Here is a 17,295-nt window from a genome sequence, read left to right as displayed (position 1 = left end):
AAACCCTTGCTACACTATATAACTTCAATTTTAATCCTTAAAACATATTATACATAAATATTTACTGAATACATATGTTTTTTTTTTTAAATTGATATTTTTATAAATTAAAAGATTGGAATCAAATTGAACTAAATCCAAGCACCTTTGAAAAATATTAAACCTAACTGTTTCTTGAATCTACATTATAATAGGGCAGTTGCATCACTTCTGATGCGACACGTCAGCGATATGTGGGTTCCACTTTTAAAAAGTGTGAAAAATGTGTCAAATGTGTGACTCGAACCCGGGTTATTGAGATCTAAACAACAACATTTATACCACTGAGCTAAAGGATACTTTGTACATTGATGGCTGAAACAAATATATATTTATGAAGGTTGGAAACCTTTGCTTCTTCGGTTTTCTCTGTGGGACTCATACTTATTTATTTTATCTAATGATTTAATAAATACTTTATAACTCACGTTTTGAAATGAGATTCGTTAAAAAAAAAAGCCAATAAACATCTTTGGTCTGTAAGCGTTCTCTTCAATGGAAGTTTAGGGCTTTCAATTTTTAATCATCGGTTCATGACTCATCTAAGAAACACAGATTGACTCTTTGAGTTTCATGAATCATTTTTTCTTCTTTAGTCTCTACATCTCCTCATCTTTAATAAATTCATCATCGGTTCTTTTATTTTGCCTGATAAATCATGATTGTGTGGTTTTAATTTTCTTTGCTCATCCTTAGCTTGCACCCTTTGATCTAACCAAGAAGAAGAAGAAGACATTTGTCGTTCAGGATGCCATCGAGGACTCAGCTGAGTCACACGGGAGACATACGATTCGTTGCCTGATTGTTCAAGAAGAGTTTATGTGCTGTGAAACATATTTATTTTTTTTCATCAGTTGCTTTGTTTAATCTTTTTTCCTGCAAATAATGATAGCTTTGACAGTTCATTCACGGGAGCCAAGAAGTAAAAGAAGAAGAAGCCAGTGAGTGTTTGACATTTTCTGTCTTCCTGAGTTTTTTTTTCCATTCATTAAACTTGAATTTTGAAGATTTTGTGCCTCACATTCTTTTTATTTTGATGGTTGTTAGGTTGAATGAAGATCATTGAATAAAGAAAATGTCGATGCTCCTGAAGATTTGGAGGGTACTTTATATTTCTTTCTCTAATAATTCTAGCGACATAAATTTGAACCTTACAGAGGGTATATTGCAGAGCATCCTAATGATGAGGAAGAGGTGGAGGGAATTGATCTGCACCAACAACGTTACCCGTGGGAGGGAAGTGACATGTATTACTTATACGACGAGGTAAGCATATCATTAGATGGTTTGCGGTCCATCTTTGAGAGCCGTCGATTGTAAGTGTCTATCGTTTTGAAGTTGTACGACACTAAGATGTAAAGAATTACTAATCACGATTACCTTACTAGCAGAGTTCTTTTGCACAGCTATTGTCAATGGAATTAACACTGAAAATTGATGGTGTTATATTTCATGTTCCAAATGCTAACGCAAGCTCCAATGTTGATTCTCAGCTTTAACATGTCAAAATCACAATGCAGTGGGTGTTGTAAGGTAATTCAGTAGGCACAAATGCTCAGTTGAAAAAAATTCTAAACTGTATTTATGCATCAAACTTATCATCCGTAACATAATAATATGTTTTTTCTGTGCTAGGAACCGTTTGTAAATAAATGTCTCGGATGTATATGACTGCTTAGTTTGTTGCTTTTGACAGTGAAATCACTAAGCTTGCAATGTGTCAGGACAACAAAAACATCTCAGCTGATGGTTAGCTTTACAATTTCGTTGGTTTCTTTTTCCTATTATGTTGGATGAATTATTTTAGCTAACAAATATCGCAACAGAGTGCTGGCAATAACTCTAATAGATTTATATATACATTTAGAATTGGAAGTTTGGTGAGAACAGGAACAAGTACTTTTGTCACGCTATTGGACAGTTATACGCCATTTCAAGAGAATTGATTTCTTATATTTCCCATAATCAGTAAGATTTTAACTGTTTTGTCTACTTTGCATTCATACCTTATTCTCCATCTAACTTCTCGCTGCTACTATATATTGATCAAGTCACTTTCTGCACAAATAGGCAAGTGGGGATGTTACGTTGGGTGCTTGGTTTATTGGGCTTGGCTATACAAAGTCTGTTGTGACTCTAAAGCTTTTACCTCATTTAACATTGATTCTGGTTCTTGGGAGAATTGCAGATTGTGAATGAAAGGCACAAGCAGGGAACATATGTGTAGCTGCGTTCGACTCGACATGTAGCGGTATCTACAAATCCGTTGATCCCATTGTGGAGGTTAACATGCAATGTGTTGACCTGAAAATCATTATTTGGAAGTTACATTTCGAGGCATTTCCTCAACATATAAATAGACTATAGACAGAGTTTGATATTTATAATACTCAGTGATCATGGAGTCTGCTGAAAACAGTCCTTTTGCATATTCTATATGGAACCAAGAGATATGTCATTTGTTTGATGATTGTATTATGATAGCTACTAACATAGGAGATGACTAGAGAAAGAGAAATGAGTATGAAACTCTTATATGGGTAGCTTTTGTAAACACATTTGGGTTTATTAACAGTTGTGACAAACAATTATGTTTATAGTAAAGGAAACCCGCTGCAGCGTCAATAACAAATGCGCCTGTTTTTGTTGTTGTTTGGGATTGAAATAGCTTATGGATTTTTTAAATTAATATAATTGATTTGACTAAAGCTATTTTGGATGACAAAAAGAAGGATTGCAAGTTTAATAACTTCTACTTTAGACTTTAATTTCAACTAAATTATAATCAGTCTTTTATCCATATCATCTTAGTTATAATCGTAAGGATTTATTATAATAAATAAACAGTTTCAACAATATTTAATATGTGATTTAATAAACAAAAGAACATGTAGGATTTTTAGGATTTAAAGAGATTGGAGACAATAGTTAATGAATATGAAAAGAATACGAAGTAGATGATGAAAAATGATTCGAGCAAATTAGTGGCAACACAAAGCTAAGCGAGATAAAAATATCAATCAATAAAGAATGAAAGAATAATGAGCAGGGTTAAGTTATTACACAAACCAAAACTAAGACAAATCAAACGACAGAACGTGAAAACAAATGTAAACAAGACAAGAGGAGATGGTGAAGCTAAAATGCATTGAAAAACTGAATGCTAGATTAGTAAGCAAGAGATAAAAATAGATTAAAATGCAAAAACCCCGCGCCAAGTCTCGGGTAACGATCCTTAGTGAGGAACAATAACGGAAAATTTTACAATAGCAAAAATGATTTACTAGTACTAATAATTGCTAACAATTTTTACGGTAATTTTCCTAAATCTAGAGTAGAGACAATATCTGATAGAAAGTTTACAAAGAGGTTAAGTTCAAAAAAAAAAAAAAAGTTTACAAAGAGGTCCAAAACATTACCGACTCTATATAATAACAACAGCCAAAAAAAAAAAAAAGAAAAAAAAAAAAAAAAGAGAGAGAGAGAGAAGCAAGTCGTTACCCTGTCTTTCATTTCCTTAAGAATTTTTAATTAATTAAAATGTTAAATGGCCTTTAGGCCTATCGGATTCACAATCTCCTCTCTTCGCAACGCTTCCGCCGCCAACGACCTCCGCTTCTCCTTCCTCTCCATCTCTCCTTCTTCTCCGGCGAAGAAGAGCCTCCTCTCCTTTCTCCGCGGATTCGCCTCTCTCTACCGTCAGCAACAACAACAATCCCGCGTGAATAAATCGGAAACGCTGGCGCAGAAGATCGGTAAATCTATCCGGCGTGCCGGTGCGCCGTCGAAGGCTAGGGTTTACGCCGATGTCAACGTCATAAAACCCAAGGACTATTGGGATTACGAGTCCCTCGCTGTTCAATGGGGGTATCCTCTCTCTCACCTTTCGATTTTATTTGTTTCATTTATTAACATCAATTTTTGCTAGAATCAAGGTGGAATATAAATTTAGGTATTTAGGAATATTGATTGGTTACGGCTGAGTCAATTATGGAATGTAGATTTAGGTTTCTTTGAATTGGAGTTTTGTGTGTTGATGTTTGAGTTAGCTTCGTTGATGATGATGCAGTTCACAGGATGATTATGAGGTGGTGAGGAAGGTGGGAAGGGGGAAATACAGTGAGGTCTTTGAAGGCATCCATGCCACTGATAACGAGAAATGCGTTATCAAGATCTTGAAGCCTGTCAAGAAGAAGAAGGTTTGTGCTCAGGATGAAGCTGCATTTCGGATTCATCTCTAATGTGTTTTTTCCCTCCTCTTTGGCGCAGATTAAGAGAGAGATTAAGATTCTGCAGAACCTCTGCGGCGGGCCGAATATTGTCAAGTTGCTCGACATCGTTAGAGATCAGCAGTCCAAGACGCCGAGCTTGATATTTGAGCATGTGAACAATAAGGATTTTAAAGTCCTCTACCCAACTCTCTCAGACTATGATGTTCGTTATTACATCTATGAACTTCTGAAGGTACGTTATTAAGTTTCTTGAATTATTTGGTTCCAATCGCTCTTAGCTTCCATGTTTTATCTTTCACTGCGTTTCCTAGAGTCATTTCATGTCTGTTTTGCTTGCTATGTCAAACTTGAGCAAAAGCTTTCTCTTGCTTGTGAAAATGACAAGTAATGTTCTATGTATTATGTTATTGAGGTGGTCTTATGTTTGTAAGGAATGCGTTGTACTATCACAGCCTTTGCCCTTTTCAACCTTATAATTGATTGTCTTTTCCTCTTTATTATGTTTTGTGCTGCCCACTTAGTTTAGGTATTGGTGTTTAGAACTCAGTTCTTTATGTAGAAAATAATCAAATATTCAAACAGATGCTTGTTAATATGAATGTAGCTTATGTATCCATGCTTCATTGTGAAAGGGTGGGTGTGTTCATCTTTACTTACATAGACAGTGATTAATTACATAGTCCGACGTTATTTGACTTGTGAATCACTACTCTTCAGTAAAGAAAGCTGTTAATTTGTTTTCGATAGTTCTAATTGTTTCTTTTCTTTTGATGATGTGTTTGCAGGCGTTGGATTTCTGCCATTCGCGTGGCATTATGCACAGAGATGTAAAACCGCATAATGTTATGATTGATCACGAGCAACGGAAGCTACGCTTAATTGACTGGGGTTTGGCAGAGTTCTATCATCCTGGAAAAGAATACAATGTTCGTGTTGCTTCAAGGTATTCCCTTTGTCATTTACAAATCTCTCTGTTCTCTGCAAAATTCTCGTTGTTGTAACTATTAAACAATGGGTTTCTTTGTATATTGAGATTCTGCATAATATATACTTTTATACTTCATCTAAGCTGATATGAAGCATTTCCCTGATATTCATATTCATGTGATGGACAGATACTTCAAAGGTCCAGAGCTGCTGGTAGATTTAATGGACTATGACTATTCCTTAGACTTGTGGAGTCTTGGCTGTATGTTTGCAGGAATGGTACGCGTTTTAAGGTGTTTAGTTTGGTTTGTGGTTTATTGATAAGAACTTTGGTGCGATTCGTTTAATTTCACCATGCTTTGTTTATACAACATTCGTGGTGTCTGATGCTGAATATTTTATGCAGATATTCCGCAAAGAACCCTTCTTTTATGGTCATGACAACTATGATCAATTGGTCAAAATCGCAAAGGTAAGATCTTTGAATCATCATGTTCCTCTAAGTTGTAGTTAACAAGTACATATAAATCTTGTAATGGTACAATAACATGTGTTTTTGTTAACTATGGAAGGTACTTGGCACAGACGAACTCAATACCTACCTAAACAGATACCGCATAGAGTTGGACCCTAATCTTGCATCCCTCGTGGGGAGGTATCCCCCGTTTTAGAAAGTTTTTGTTTTTATTTTATTTAGTCTTCCCATTTCAGAGTTTTGAATGATTGCCTTGTTGATTCTATGTAGACATAGCCGGAAGGCATGGTCAAAGTTCATCAATTCTGAAAACCAGCACTTGGCAGTTCCTGAGGTATATACGTACTTTTCTTTTCTCTATATATTTAAGAAGCTTTTGGTGATGACCCAGTTGTTTTGGTTTATTGTCCTTTGGAAAGGCTGTTGATTTTGTGGACAAGTTACTGAAATATGATCACCAAGAAAGGCCAACTGCTAAAGAAGCAATGGTAATAAATCACGTTTTAATATTATAGTTAACGAGTTTCGTTAGATTATTATATAATACTGGAGTTGAGAATATGTGGATTTGTTTTACAGGCACATCCGTATTTCAACCCGATTAGAAATGCAGATAGCAGTCGCATCACCACGCGTGGCCAATGATCCTGAAACATTTGCTTGTTCATTTTTTTCTTTTCAAATTTCATTTCTTTACGGATTCTATTTGTTTTAAAAGTCGGTTTGCCATGTTTCTTTTTCTTAATTGTGCGTGTTGCTGTTTTGATCTTTCTCAGTGTTTCCTTTGAATCTTGCATGATTTAAAACCCCAACATTATTCTTTTGACGCATCAGATCCCCCCCGCCACACAGAATTAATCAAGTTTTCTTTGCTGATTTTAGCTTTCTGGTTTTTCTTATAAAGCACATAGTTACTAGTTAGAGATCCATTAACAAAAAAGGTCGGGTTTAAAAAAAAACTCTATAAATTTCTAGCATCGGGTATTAATTTTTATGAAGTCAAAGAGTTTAATTTATCACATGTTCAAATAATTTTTCAAAAAAAATTCAAGGGAAAAGTTAAATAACTAAATAATTTGGAGCCAACTTAATTAAGTTTTAACATTATTTAACGATATATTTTAGAGAGTCGGGGAAATGTTAATAAGCAGGTCCTTGGTGAAGCAAGGTAATGGTGTCCGAGTCATCTCACATTCTTGGACCACCACGAAATCGTAAGTGGTCACAAGATGGTAAAGGAAGACTGTCATTTGAAGCCTCGCAAAATCTGCTCCTACACACTGTCTTGTTCCACCTCCAAACACCATCAAAGTTTTAGTCACTGACCGCAAAATCTTTCCCCTGCCAGACAAATCTCTACTGTGTGATTCTTCTTTGCTAATGGCGTGTATTAAAATGTTACATTAAGTAATATAAAATACCTCCCATCTCCATGGATTGAACTCCAACGGATTCTCATATATTTCAGAGTTATAGTGAACCACAGATGGTGCAACGGCCACGATCCATCCCGCGGGAATTGTATATCCTGTTGGCAAGAATATTGTCCCCATCTAATTTCTAATCAATAATATAGGAGATTGGAGACTTTATATGTTGTTATATGAGTACGAATAACTCGCCTTTGATTTCGACATCTTTCAGGGCCTTTCTAAATAATATGGAACCCAAGTTTGACAATCGAAGCGACTCATTGATAACCTACACACACATAACGTATATAGATTGTGAGACATCATGCGTATTCTTCCCAGCTAAGTTCAGCTTCCTTATCTTTTCTCTTTTGTAAGATCGCACCATGCTCTCTCTGACATTACATGGATGAGCGTATCAATTCAAGCAGAGTTACACTTTGAATATTTTTAGTTTTCGATTGGTTTTAGTTTTGAAAAGTAAATTTTTATACCCATTCAAGAATTTGAAAAAAAATAAATTTTACTTAGTGAATTGTAAATATCGTCCTTTTCAATACTTTTTTTTTCATTTTAAATAATTTAAGAATTTACCCAAAATTAATCCAAGAAGCAAAAGGTTAAAAAAATATATAAAAAGCCAAAAACCATCCTAGCACTACAAACATCCATGCATGGCCTTAATTATCTTTTTTTTTTTGAATAAAGGAATAATGAAAAGGTTAAATTGATGCTTAAAGTAACCATGCATGGCCTTATCTTATTACCTTCAACTCTGCAAGCACTTTTGGATTTTTGGATAGCAAGTTCACCATCAAGGCAGTAGCGACAGAAGTAGTATCTTTAGAGACGACTCCAATAATTAATAGAAGGTTTATAACAGACGCCTCGTCATAAATGCTGTCTTCTTTCTCCATGTCCTCTAGTAACGTGTCTAGGAAGTCTCCGTGTTTTTCTCTTGACTCTTTCCTCTTCTTAAGAGCTTCCTTTATCAACTGCATTGCTTCTCTGCGCGCCTAGACAAAACAATAAGTGGGTGAGTTAACTTAGTAGTTACTATCATAGAAAATTCAGAGAAATGGTGTCACCTTAAGGACTTTGTAGATAATCTTCCAGGTGAAGGGAGCAAAGGGTGACCTAAACCAATCAATATTAAAGGCCTTGAAATGGTCTATAAGTTCTGCTTGAGTCTCTGGTTTTAGGTTACTTATCAGCTTCGGTGTCAGGTAGGATGCTATCAACTACAAAAGGGAAGAGTTTTATTTGTTTAAAAACTGAATATTGGTTAAAACAAAAACAAAAACATGTATGTTGTATATTAACTTACACTTGAAACTGCATCCCGAAGGTCGAATGTGCCTTCGCTAGCCTTCCATTTAAGTTGCTCGCGGGTCGCCTGGTTCATGCTTTGTATCATCTTTCTCTTTAAACCTTCAGAGCCAATAAGCTGCATAGTGGATTTTTTAATGTGCTTGTGGATGTTTCCGGTCTGGAAAAACAAGTTATCTTTTCCAAAAACTCTGACAAAAACATCCGGATAGCTAAGTTCAAAAGACTGGTTCTCTTGCCGGAATATCTCGAAGATAACATCTGAGTCCGTAGAAATCACAGTTTTTTAACCCATAATATGTTGGAGATAAACTTGAAGTTTGAAGATAACTTAGAGAATAAGTTATCATAATCCTATTCGAGTTATGTTTAGGATAAAATAGGTTTTACTAATATGTTTAGGATAAATATATCTCTATATAAGAAGATGGTGAGATGTGCCATGAACTTGTGAAATTAGAGATTATTTGTGAGAGCTTAGGTTTTGAGTGATTTTCCTAAGTTAATAAGAAGAGAGTTCTTATATAATCTTGAGTGTTCATAAGCTAAGCTAATATTTGGTATCAGAGCCATTACGACAGTGGGAGATATCACGACAGTTTCTGGTTCGCCGGTGAAAGCACGAGAAGGAGGAACTTCTTCGATCAACTGTCCAATGCTGAGCACTACTAACTACACGGTGTGGGCTATCCGGATGAAAACCCTGTTGAAAGTACACAAAGCATGGGACGTGATCGAGCAAGAAACAGAGGAAATCGAGAAGAATGACATGGCGATTGCATTGATTTTTCAGTCGATACCTGAAGCTCTGGTGTTACAAGTTGGAGACATAGACAATGCTAAGAAGGTGTGGGAGGCAATCAAAGCGAGACATATAGGAGCGGATAGAGTCAAAGAAGCTAGACTTCAAACCCTAATGGCCGAATTTGATCGTTTAAAGATGAAAGACAATGACACTATTGATAACTTTGTTGGGAAACTATCAGAGATTGCATCAAAATCCAGCGCGTTAGGAGAAATTATCGAAGAAACAAAATTGGTAAGGAAATTTCTTTCTTCCCTCCCATGAAAGAGGTATATCCACATAGTTGCTTCACTTGAACAAGTCTTGGACCTCAAAACAACGAGTTTTGAGGATATTATTGGTCGTCTGAAAGCATACGAGGAGCGAGTGTGTGCAGAAGAAGAAGAAGATGCTCCAGATAGTCAAAACAAACTGATGTATACATCGAATGAGGCATCACAATCACAACCTGCGAGAGCATATCAAGATTATCAAGGAGATTAAAGAAACAGAGGTCGAGGAGGACGTTATTATAACAGAGGAGGACGAGGCCGTGGCAGAACGTATAGAGATTTTGATATCTCGAAGATCACATGTTTTCGATGCGATAAAAAGGGCCACTTTGCATCAAGCTGCCCGGACAGATTGCTTAAGCTACAAGAGGCATATGAGACTAAAGAAGACGACACACATGAAGAGGATGCATTGATGATGCACGAAGTGGTATATCTGAACGAAAGAAACGTGAAGCCAAAGGAGTTTGAAACATATACGAGTAGAGACAACATATGGTACTTGGACAATGGCGCGAGTAATCATATGACGGGTAATCGACATTACTTCAAAGCTCTCGATGAAACCATTACAGGAAAAGTTAGGTTCGACGATGACTCAAGGATTGACATCAAAGGAAAGGGATCAATTCTATTTTGTACCAAGAACGGTGATCGAAAGACTTTGGCAGATGTATACTTCATTCCCGAGCTTAAAAGTAACATTATCAGCCTAGGACAGGCTACTGAGTCAGGCTGCGATGTCCATATGAAAGAGGAATATCTTACTCTGCATGACAAGGATGGTAACTTGATCACTAAGGCAAAACGATCACAGAATCGTCTGTACAAAGTTGTGATGGAAATCGTCGAAAGTAAGTGCCTCCAAGCCATTGGACAAGATGATACTACAACTTGGCACACACGACTCGGTCACATCGGAGCTGAATCATTGAAAACTATGGTTAGAAAGGAGCTTGTCGTCGCATTACCTAAGTTAACCGTTGAAAAGGAAACATGTAAATCATGCTTACTTGGCAAGCAGGCAAGACAACCGTTTCCGCTGACAACTTCATATCGAGCTAAAGGAATCTTGGAACTTATGCACGGCGACCTTTGTGGACCAATCTCCCCGTCAACAGCATCAAGAAGCAGATACATCTTTGTGATTATAGATGATCATTCCAGATACATGTGGTCTATTCTCTTAAAAGAAAAAGGAGAAGCGTTTGAAAAATTTCAAAAATTCAAAGCGAGTGTGGAGCTTGAGACTAAATCTAAGATTAAGTGTTTCAGAACTGATAGGGGTGGTGAGTTCACATCCACAGCGTTCAATGGTTTCTGTGAGGAATAAGAATAGTGCGACAATTAACTGCTCCGTACTCTCCGCAGCAGAACGGGGTCGTCGAGAGAAGAAACAAAACTCTCATGGAGATGACAAGAACCCTGCTAAAGCATATGTCATTACCGAATCATCTGTGGGGCGAGGCTGTGCGTCATGCTACGTACCTCATCAACCGAGTTGGTACGAAGTCTCTGACTGATCAGAAGCCGTACGAGGCTCTAAAGGGGAGAAAACCTAATATTGAGCACTTGCGAATCTTTGGATGCATAGGCTATGCGAAGGTCGACACTCCGTTCCCAAAGAAACTCGATGACAGATCAAGGACTTTGGTTCATCTAGGCACAGAGCCGGGCTCTAAAGCTTACTGATTATATGATCCATCTCGTAAACGGGTAGTAGTGAGCCGCGATGTGTGCTTTGATGAGAAGAAGACGTGGGAATGGACATCATCAAGCTCCGAAGAAGACAAACCAGGAACGTTAGTGATCTCGTTTGGTCAATATGGAAACAGAGGAGTAAGAAAAGATGAAGATAAAGAAGAAACAGAGGAAGGCAATGATGAGACAGCCGAAATAGAGCACAACCTACCCGATAAGAGTAACGATGATGTAACTGAGACAAGTGAGTTGAGAAGATCTACAAGAGTAAGTAAGAAACCAGGGTACCTTGACGATTACGTTTGTCTAGCAGAGGAGGAAGGAGAACGTCTGTTGCTGTTGATAAACGAGGAGCCATGGGAGTTTAGAACAGCCGTAGAAGAGAAAGTGTGGAGAGATGCATGTGAGGAAGAGATATCATCGATCTTCCGGAACAAGACATGGGATTTAGTCGAGTTACCACCTGGAGCTAAGGCCATTGGACTCAAGTGGATATTCAAGATAAAACGGAACTCGGATGAGAGTATAAACAAATATAAATCCAGGCTTGTTGCAAAGGGATATATCCAAAGACATGGGATTGATTCCGAAGAAGTATTTGCTCCAGTAGCTCGAATTGAAACCGTTCGCTTCCTCATTGCTCTGGCTGCATCTCACAGATGGCAGATACATCACTTAGATGTTAAAACTGCTTTCCTCAATGGAGAATTAAAAGAAGACGTTTATGTCACGCAACCAGAAGGGTTTGTAGTTGAAGGTAGTGAACACAAGGTCTACAAGTTACACAAGGCGCTTTACGGTTTGAAGCAGGCTCCAAGAGCTTGGAATGAGAAGTTAAACAAGGTGCTTGGGGAGATGAAGTTTATCAAGTGTTCGAAAGAACCATCATTGTATCGAAAGCAGGAGAAAAAGCATCTCCTACTCGTTGCTGTCTACGTAGATGATCTCTTGGTCACAGGATCAAGTATTGACATGATAGAGGAGTTCAAAGCGGGAATGTCAGCATGTTTTGAGATGAGTGATCTCGGGCTGTTAACCTATTACCTAGGTATTGAGGTCATTCAATACGATGGAGGGATTAAGATTGTGCAAGAAAGATATGCAAAGAAGATATTGGAGGAGTCAGGTATGAGTGAGTGCAACGCTGTACAAGCTCCAATGGACTCGGGACTGAAGCTCTCTATGGCCAAAGATGAGCAATCAGTAGACGAGAAGGAGTACAGAAGGCAAATAGGGTGCTTACGATATCTGATTCATACACGGCCAGACTTGTCTTATTCTGTGGGTGTATTGAGCAGATACATGCATGAACCAAAAGTATCTCACGCAGGAGCCCTCAAGCAGGTACTTAGGTATCTAAAGGGATCTATGTCTTATGGTCTCTCGTACAAGAAAGCGGGTAGGAGAGAACTAGAAGGTTATGTGGACAGTGGACACAATATCGACGAGGATGATGGAAGAAGTACCACAGGTCACATTTTCTATCTCGATGACTGTCCAATTTCGTGGTACTCGACGAAGCAAGAGACCGTAGCTCTCTCATCCTGCGAGGCTGAATTCATGGCTGCCACCGAAGCTGCCAAACAGGCGATTTGGTTGCAGGAGTTACTAGAAGAGGTCAGTAAGGAGATGTGCAAGAGAACCACCATCTACATTGACAACAAATCAGCGATAGCATTGACAAAAAATCCTATTTTCCACGGACGCAGTAAACACATACACAAGCGCTATCACTTCATAAGGGAATGCGTCGAGAACGAGCAGATAGAGGTCCTTCACGTGCCTGGCAACAAGCAGAAAGCGGACATACTAACCAAGGCACTTGGAAGGATTAAGTTCAAAGAAATGCGAGACCTTATCGGAGTTGAAGAAGTGAAGAAAGTAGACTTCAAGTTTAAGGGGGTGATTGTTGGAGATAAACTTGAAGTTTGAAGATAACTTAGAGAATAAGTTATTACAATCCTATTCGAGTTATGTTTAGGATAAAATAGGTTTTACTAATATGTTTAGGATAAATATATCTCTATATAAGAAGATGGTGAGATGTGTCATGAACTTGTGAGATTAGAGATTATTTGTGAGAGCTTAGGTTTTGAGTGATTTTCCTAAGTTAATAAGAAGAGAATTCTTATATAATCTTGAGTGTTCATAAGCTAAGCTAATATAATATTGGACCGAAACAACGACCCGTACCTATAAAATTCATGCAAACACAATAAACGTAGATATAAACAACATTTCCTCTCGGCTAAAAAAGAATCTACATATATATATGTGTGTGTATTTAAAGAGGGACTAGAATCTGACCTTTGCATCCTATTCTGAAAAAAAGATGGGATCTCGAGCAATTCACAAGGCTTAAAGAATTCTATTGTCTCTCCGATGATAGGAAAACCCATTGAACCTGGCGGTAACTTGCCATTGCACCTGACGTTTGGGTTCGACCATCGGTACAACCACTGGCTGATCCTCACAACCACTAAAGCTATGATTAATATCTCAACGTTCCACATGAAACTCATCGTGCGCTGTCTCTCAAGTCTCAATGATTACTTCACAACGCAACCTTCATTTTGATTAAATAAATAAAATTTCTGCTGTTATAGTTTGAACATGTGTTGTGTACATAACCAAGTGATGGTAGCCTAGTGGCAATCTCTTGGGGCTTGGTGTGTATCCACATCAGTCATGGGTTCGATTTGCCATGGAAACTAAATTATCACTTTTTGGCAAGTCTGGGCTTGGGTTTTGGTCCAAGTGGTTTACATGGTGGGTCATAACAGATGATTGGTCCACCTCATGGCATTAGTCGGAAGGTATTCCAAACTCGGGTCAGGCAGTGTTGTACGCTTTCGGATTAGTCCACTTTGTAGCACTAAGTGCGTTCCTCCTGGAGCCGATCGATAGGGTTTATCAGAAAAAAAATTTGTGTGGACATTGTTAGATGTTGTGATTAAAATAAGAGTAAAAAGAGTTTTTTATAGGCTAAATCTTTAAATAAAATTTAGAGTATCTTCAATGCTAAAGTTTTTTTTTCTTGTTTCGTTTATACAATGCTAAAGTTTGTAGGAAGATATCTCTAAAAAATATTAGAAATTACAAAAGGTAGATTTTTTGTAAGTATATTAAATGAGAATTCATGGGATACTCTCCATAGATATTTTTGAGCCATTTATTAATATTAATTTTATCTTTGTAAAAGTGGAAATTAATTGTATATTACAAATCTATCTATCTATCTATCTATCTATATATATGAAAGAAGGTTTGCTTCGCTCCTAGGGTATCCACGTCATCGTCCACCTCGCTAATTCGAAGCCTGACGTCGCGACATCTGTCCCTCTTTCAAACACTGCATTTCGTCTTTGTTCTCTTTTTTTTTTCTCTTTCTGTCGTCTCTTCTTCTCGCCGTAATACTTCGCCAAAACCGCGATCGCCTTAAAAATCGGAGACATCCTTCCCGGTGAATCTCCGGCGTACACACGCAGTCCATCAACCAAAATCACATCCCAGTCGATCTCGAACACGGAATTGGGTAAGTCATTGATACCAGATTCGTGTATTGAGTGAAAAAAAGTAACGACCTTTGATCTCTTATGAGCATCTTTTGATTTGATTTTTTGGGAATTTAGTAAATAACCTTATCGCCATCAATGGAGAACGGAGGCTCCACCTCCTCTTCCTCGGGATTATCATCATCTTCTCTTCAAGCCTCTATGCAAGAATTCAAACTCTTTGAGACTCAATCGGTACCATACTACTTCCACCTTTCACCTTTTGATCGCTTGGTTAATTTGTAGCTAAGATGAATAGTTGGTCAAACGAGACCGGTTTTGTTTATGTTACCGTCGCCATACCTACGGTTTACTGACACCCTTCATTTTGTATTATTTTTCTTTTATAAATTTGCTCAAGAGTGTTAGATTTTGCTGACAACTCTGATTTAGATTGCAGGATATTATACCTTATTATTTTGTTAAAGTTTTGTTAACGCACATCCGCTTCAATGACGAAGGAAACAGGGAGTTTCGGAAAGAGGAGGAACAAGAGTCACACACTCTGTGTGAGAGATGTGGCCGTCGCAGCTTCCACATCCAGAAGAGCCGTTGCTTCACCTGTGCTTACTCGCAAGAGACCTACAACTGGAGTGTGAAGACAATCCGTAGAAAGACTACAGGAACTGGAAGGATGAGGTATCTTCGCAATGTGCCTCGCAGGTTCAAGACCAGTTTCAGGGAAGGTACCGAAGCTAAGCCAAGGAACAAGGCAGCGGCTTCATCAGCTTAAACTGTTGTTTTGAGTATTTAAAGGAAGAGAGTTAAAACTTAGTTTTTGGCTTCTGAGTTTGTTCGCACATGATTACTATTATTGTTCATTTGATTAGTAATATCCTTCGGTTGTGTTGTTTACTTCTTTTTTATAAAAGTTTTGAACTTGGATGAGATTTCTTTTACCTTTGCAATTTGCAAATCTCTTTTCCATTATTTATTTTGTGTTAGACTATGCATCAAAGTTTTATCGTATTTTATAGACTGTGTCCAACTGTCCATCATTGTCCAGCTGCATATGGTTATTGGATTTTTTTGGCGATTTGAAAAAACAAAAAGGAAGGGACTCTTATTAGCTTTTGACCAAACCATGAATACACGGTTAACGGTTTCCAACAATCTTCTGATGGTTTGATTAATTTTACTTCACTTTACTTTCAGCCCGACTGCTCAAAGCTGAACACCTGTGATGATGATTTAGTTTGTTTAGGTCCGTTTGATACTAGATCTGGATTCAGATTTGTGTATTCACACATGTCTTTGTCTAATCTTTGGATGTATGACATTTTATGTTGAGTCTTTTATATATTGAAATAAATTAGGTAGGTAAACATGTTATTTCTTTCTCTATATGTATATTTAACTTTTTCCAAATCGATGATTGTTGTTCAATTTTTGGTTGATAAATTTCTTTTATGGATATAAAATGAAATCTATTACTCATTCATTCCGAATAAGAATAATTGATGTTTTAAATTTTCTTATTGTATGTGAAAGATTATATTTTAGAGTATAGCTAATACAATTTTCTTTAAAACAAAATCATCAGATAGTTGTCTTTGGGTAAAACTATAATATTGGTTGTAAATATCTTATTTTAAAAATATTGTTGTTAGATATTTTAAGAATTGATTTGTCAAAAATAAGTTTCAGAATATTTCATTATTTTGTAATATTGGTGAGTTTAATAATTTAAACTAATTAAAATGTTATTACTTAATATTTTTTACTAATTAATAATTTTGATATTTTGTTTAATCGAAGAAACACATATATAATACTTGGTATTCAAAAAATAGGTTTCAGAATATTTAATAATTTTTAATATTGGTGGATTTAAAAATGTAAACTAATTAAAATGTTATTACTTAATAATTTTTACTACTTAATAATTTTGATATTTTGTTTAATCGAAGAAAAACATATACAATACTTGGTATTGAATGTTTTGAAATCTCTGGTAGAACAGAACGAGGCCAAAATTATGAAATTGAACCTTCATCTTGAAGTGTAACAAAAAAAAGTATTATATAAAAAAGAACCTCAACTTGAAAAAGAGATTTCTTGAGATTAAGGATGCAACTGGAATGCATTTTTTAGAATTCATGTGCATTCAAAAAAAAATTCACCAGTTACAATTAAAAAGTGGAATGTGTATTTCATTTCATTTCATAACATTGCAGAAAAAAATTAACTATCATTTGAAAAATCATTCCAAATCAAAAACGTTTTGGAATAAGTGGAATACTGATTTCATTCCATTAAATTCCAGAAATAGTAATTCCTATCATTTCACATATTCTTTTTAGTTGTTACCAGTTACACCCTAAAAAGAATGTGATGATGAAGATGGGTGAAAGTACCTGATTCTTTGAAATTAATCCTAATTTGATAATTCAAAAAAAAATTGTGTTTATATGTCTACGAGGTTTAAAACTATTTCTATACAAAGTTCCAAAAATTTGAGTAGCCATATATATTTTTGCGAATTGATTCTATAAATAATGCAAAACGTTTTTATTTAATCCCTTTACGTCCAAACATTCTTAAATACC

At 36.6% G+C, this 17,295-nt stretch overlaps 1 protein-coding gene, 1 long non-coding RNA gene and 2 pseudogenes across 2 annotated transcripts; 3 read left to right on the top strand and 1 right to left on the bottom strand.

The window, feature by feature from the left end:
• Positions 1-815: 815 nt before the first annotated feature.
• Positions 816-1,448, top strand: LOC125586337. Its single transcript, XR_007322829.1, has 3 exons — positions 816-980; positions 1,087-1,141; positions 1,211-1,448. It is a non-coding gene; the product is annotated as an uncharacterized LOC125586337 (long non-coding RNA).
• Positions 1,449-3,502: 2,054 nt separating this feature from the next.
• LOC106392142 (casein kinase II subunit alpha-4, chloroplastic) lies at positions 3,503-6,506 on the top strand. Its single transcript, XM_013832920.3, has 10 exons — positions 3,503-3,906; positions 4,109-4,238; positions 4,309-4,503; positions 5,057-5,214; positions 5,387-5,477; positions 5,605-5,670; positions 5,771-5,853; positions 5,944-6,007; positions 6,093-6,161; positions 6,253-6,506. Exons 1-10 carry the CDS (start codon positions 3,587-3,589, stop codon positions 6,316-6,318), a joined length of 1,242 nt encoding a protein of 413 aa, XP_013688374.2. The 5' UTR covers positions 3,503-3,586; the 3' UTR covers positions 6,319-6,506.
• Positions 6,507-6,794: 288 nt separating this feature from the next.
• On the bottom strand, positions 6,795-13,862 carry LOC106395697 (annotated as a pseudogene).
• Positions 13,863-14,950: 1,088 nt separating this feature from the next.
• On the top strand, positions 14,951-15,636 carry LOC125586336 (annotated as a pseudogene).
• The last annotated feature ends 1,659 nt before the right edge of the window (positions 15,637-17,295 follow it).

This window comes from Brassica napus, chromosome C4 (genome assembly GCF_020379485.1).
Source record: "Brassica napus cultivar Da-Ae chromosome C4, Da-Ae, whole genome shotgun sequence".
NCBI lineage: Eukaryota > Viridiplantae > Streptophyta > Magnoliopsida > Brassicales > Brassicaceae > Brassica > Brassica napus.
The sequence above is the reverse complement of the archived record's forward strand: the minus strand, read 5'-3'. Positions and strand labels throughout refer to the sequence as shown.

Coding starts and splice junctions, on each gene's coding strand:
- LOC106392142 (XM_013832920.3), top strand. CDS start 3,587: ATGGCCTTTAGGCCTATCGGATTCACAATCTCCTCTCTTCGCAACGCT. Junction 3,907..4,108: donor TCCCTCGCTGTTCAATGGGG/GTATCCTCTCTC, acceptor ATGATGATGCAG/TTCACAGGATGATTATGAGG. Junction 4,504..5,056: donor ACATCTATGAACTTCTGAAG/GTACGTTATTAA, acceptor ATGTGTTTGCAG/GCGTTGGATTTCTGCCATTC.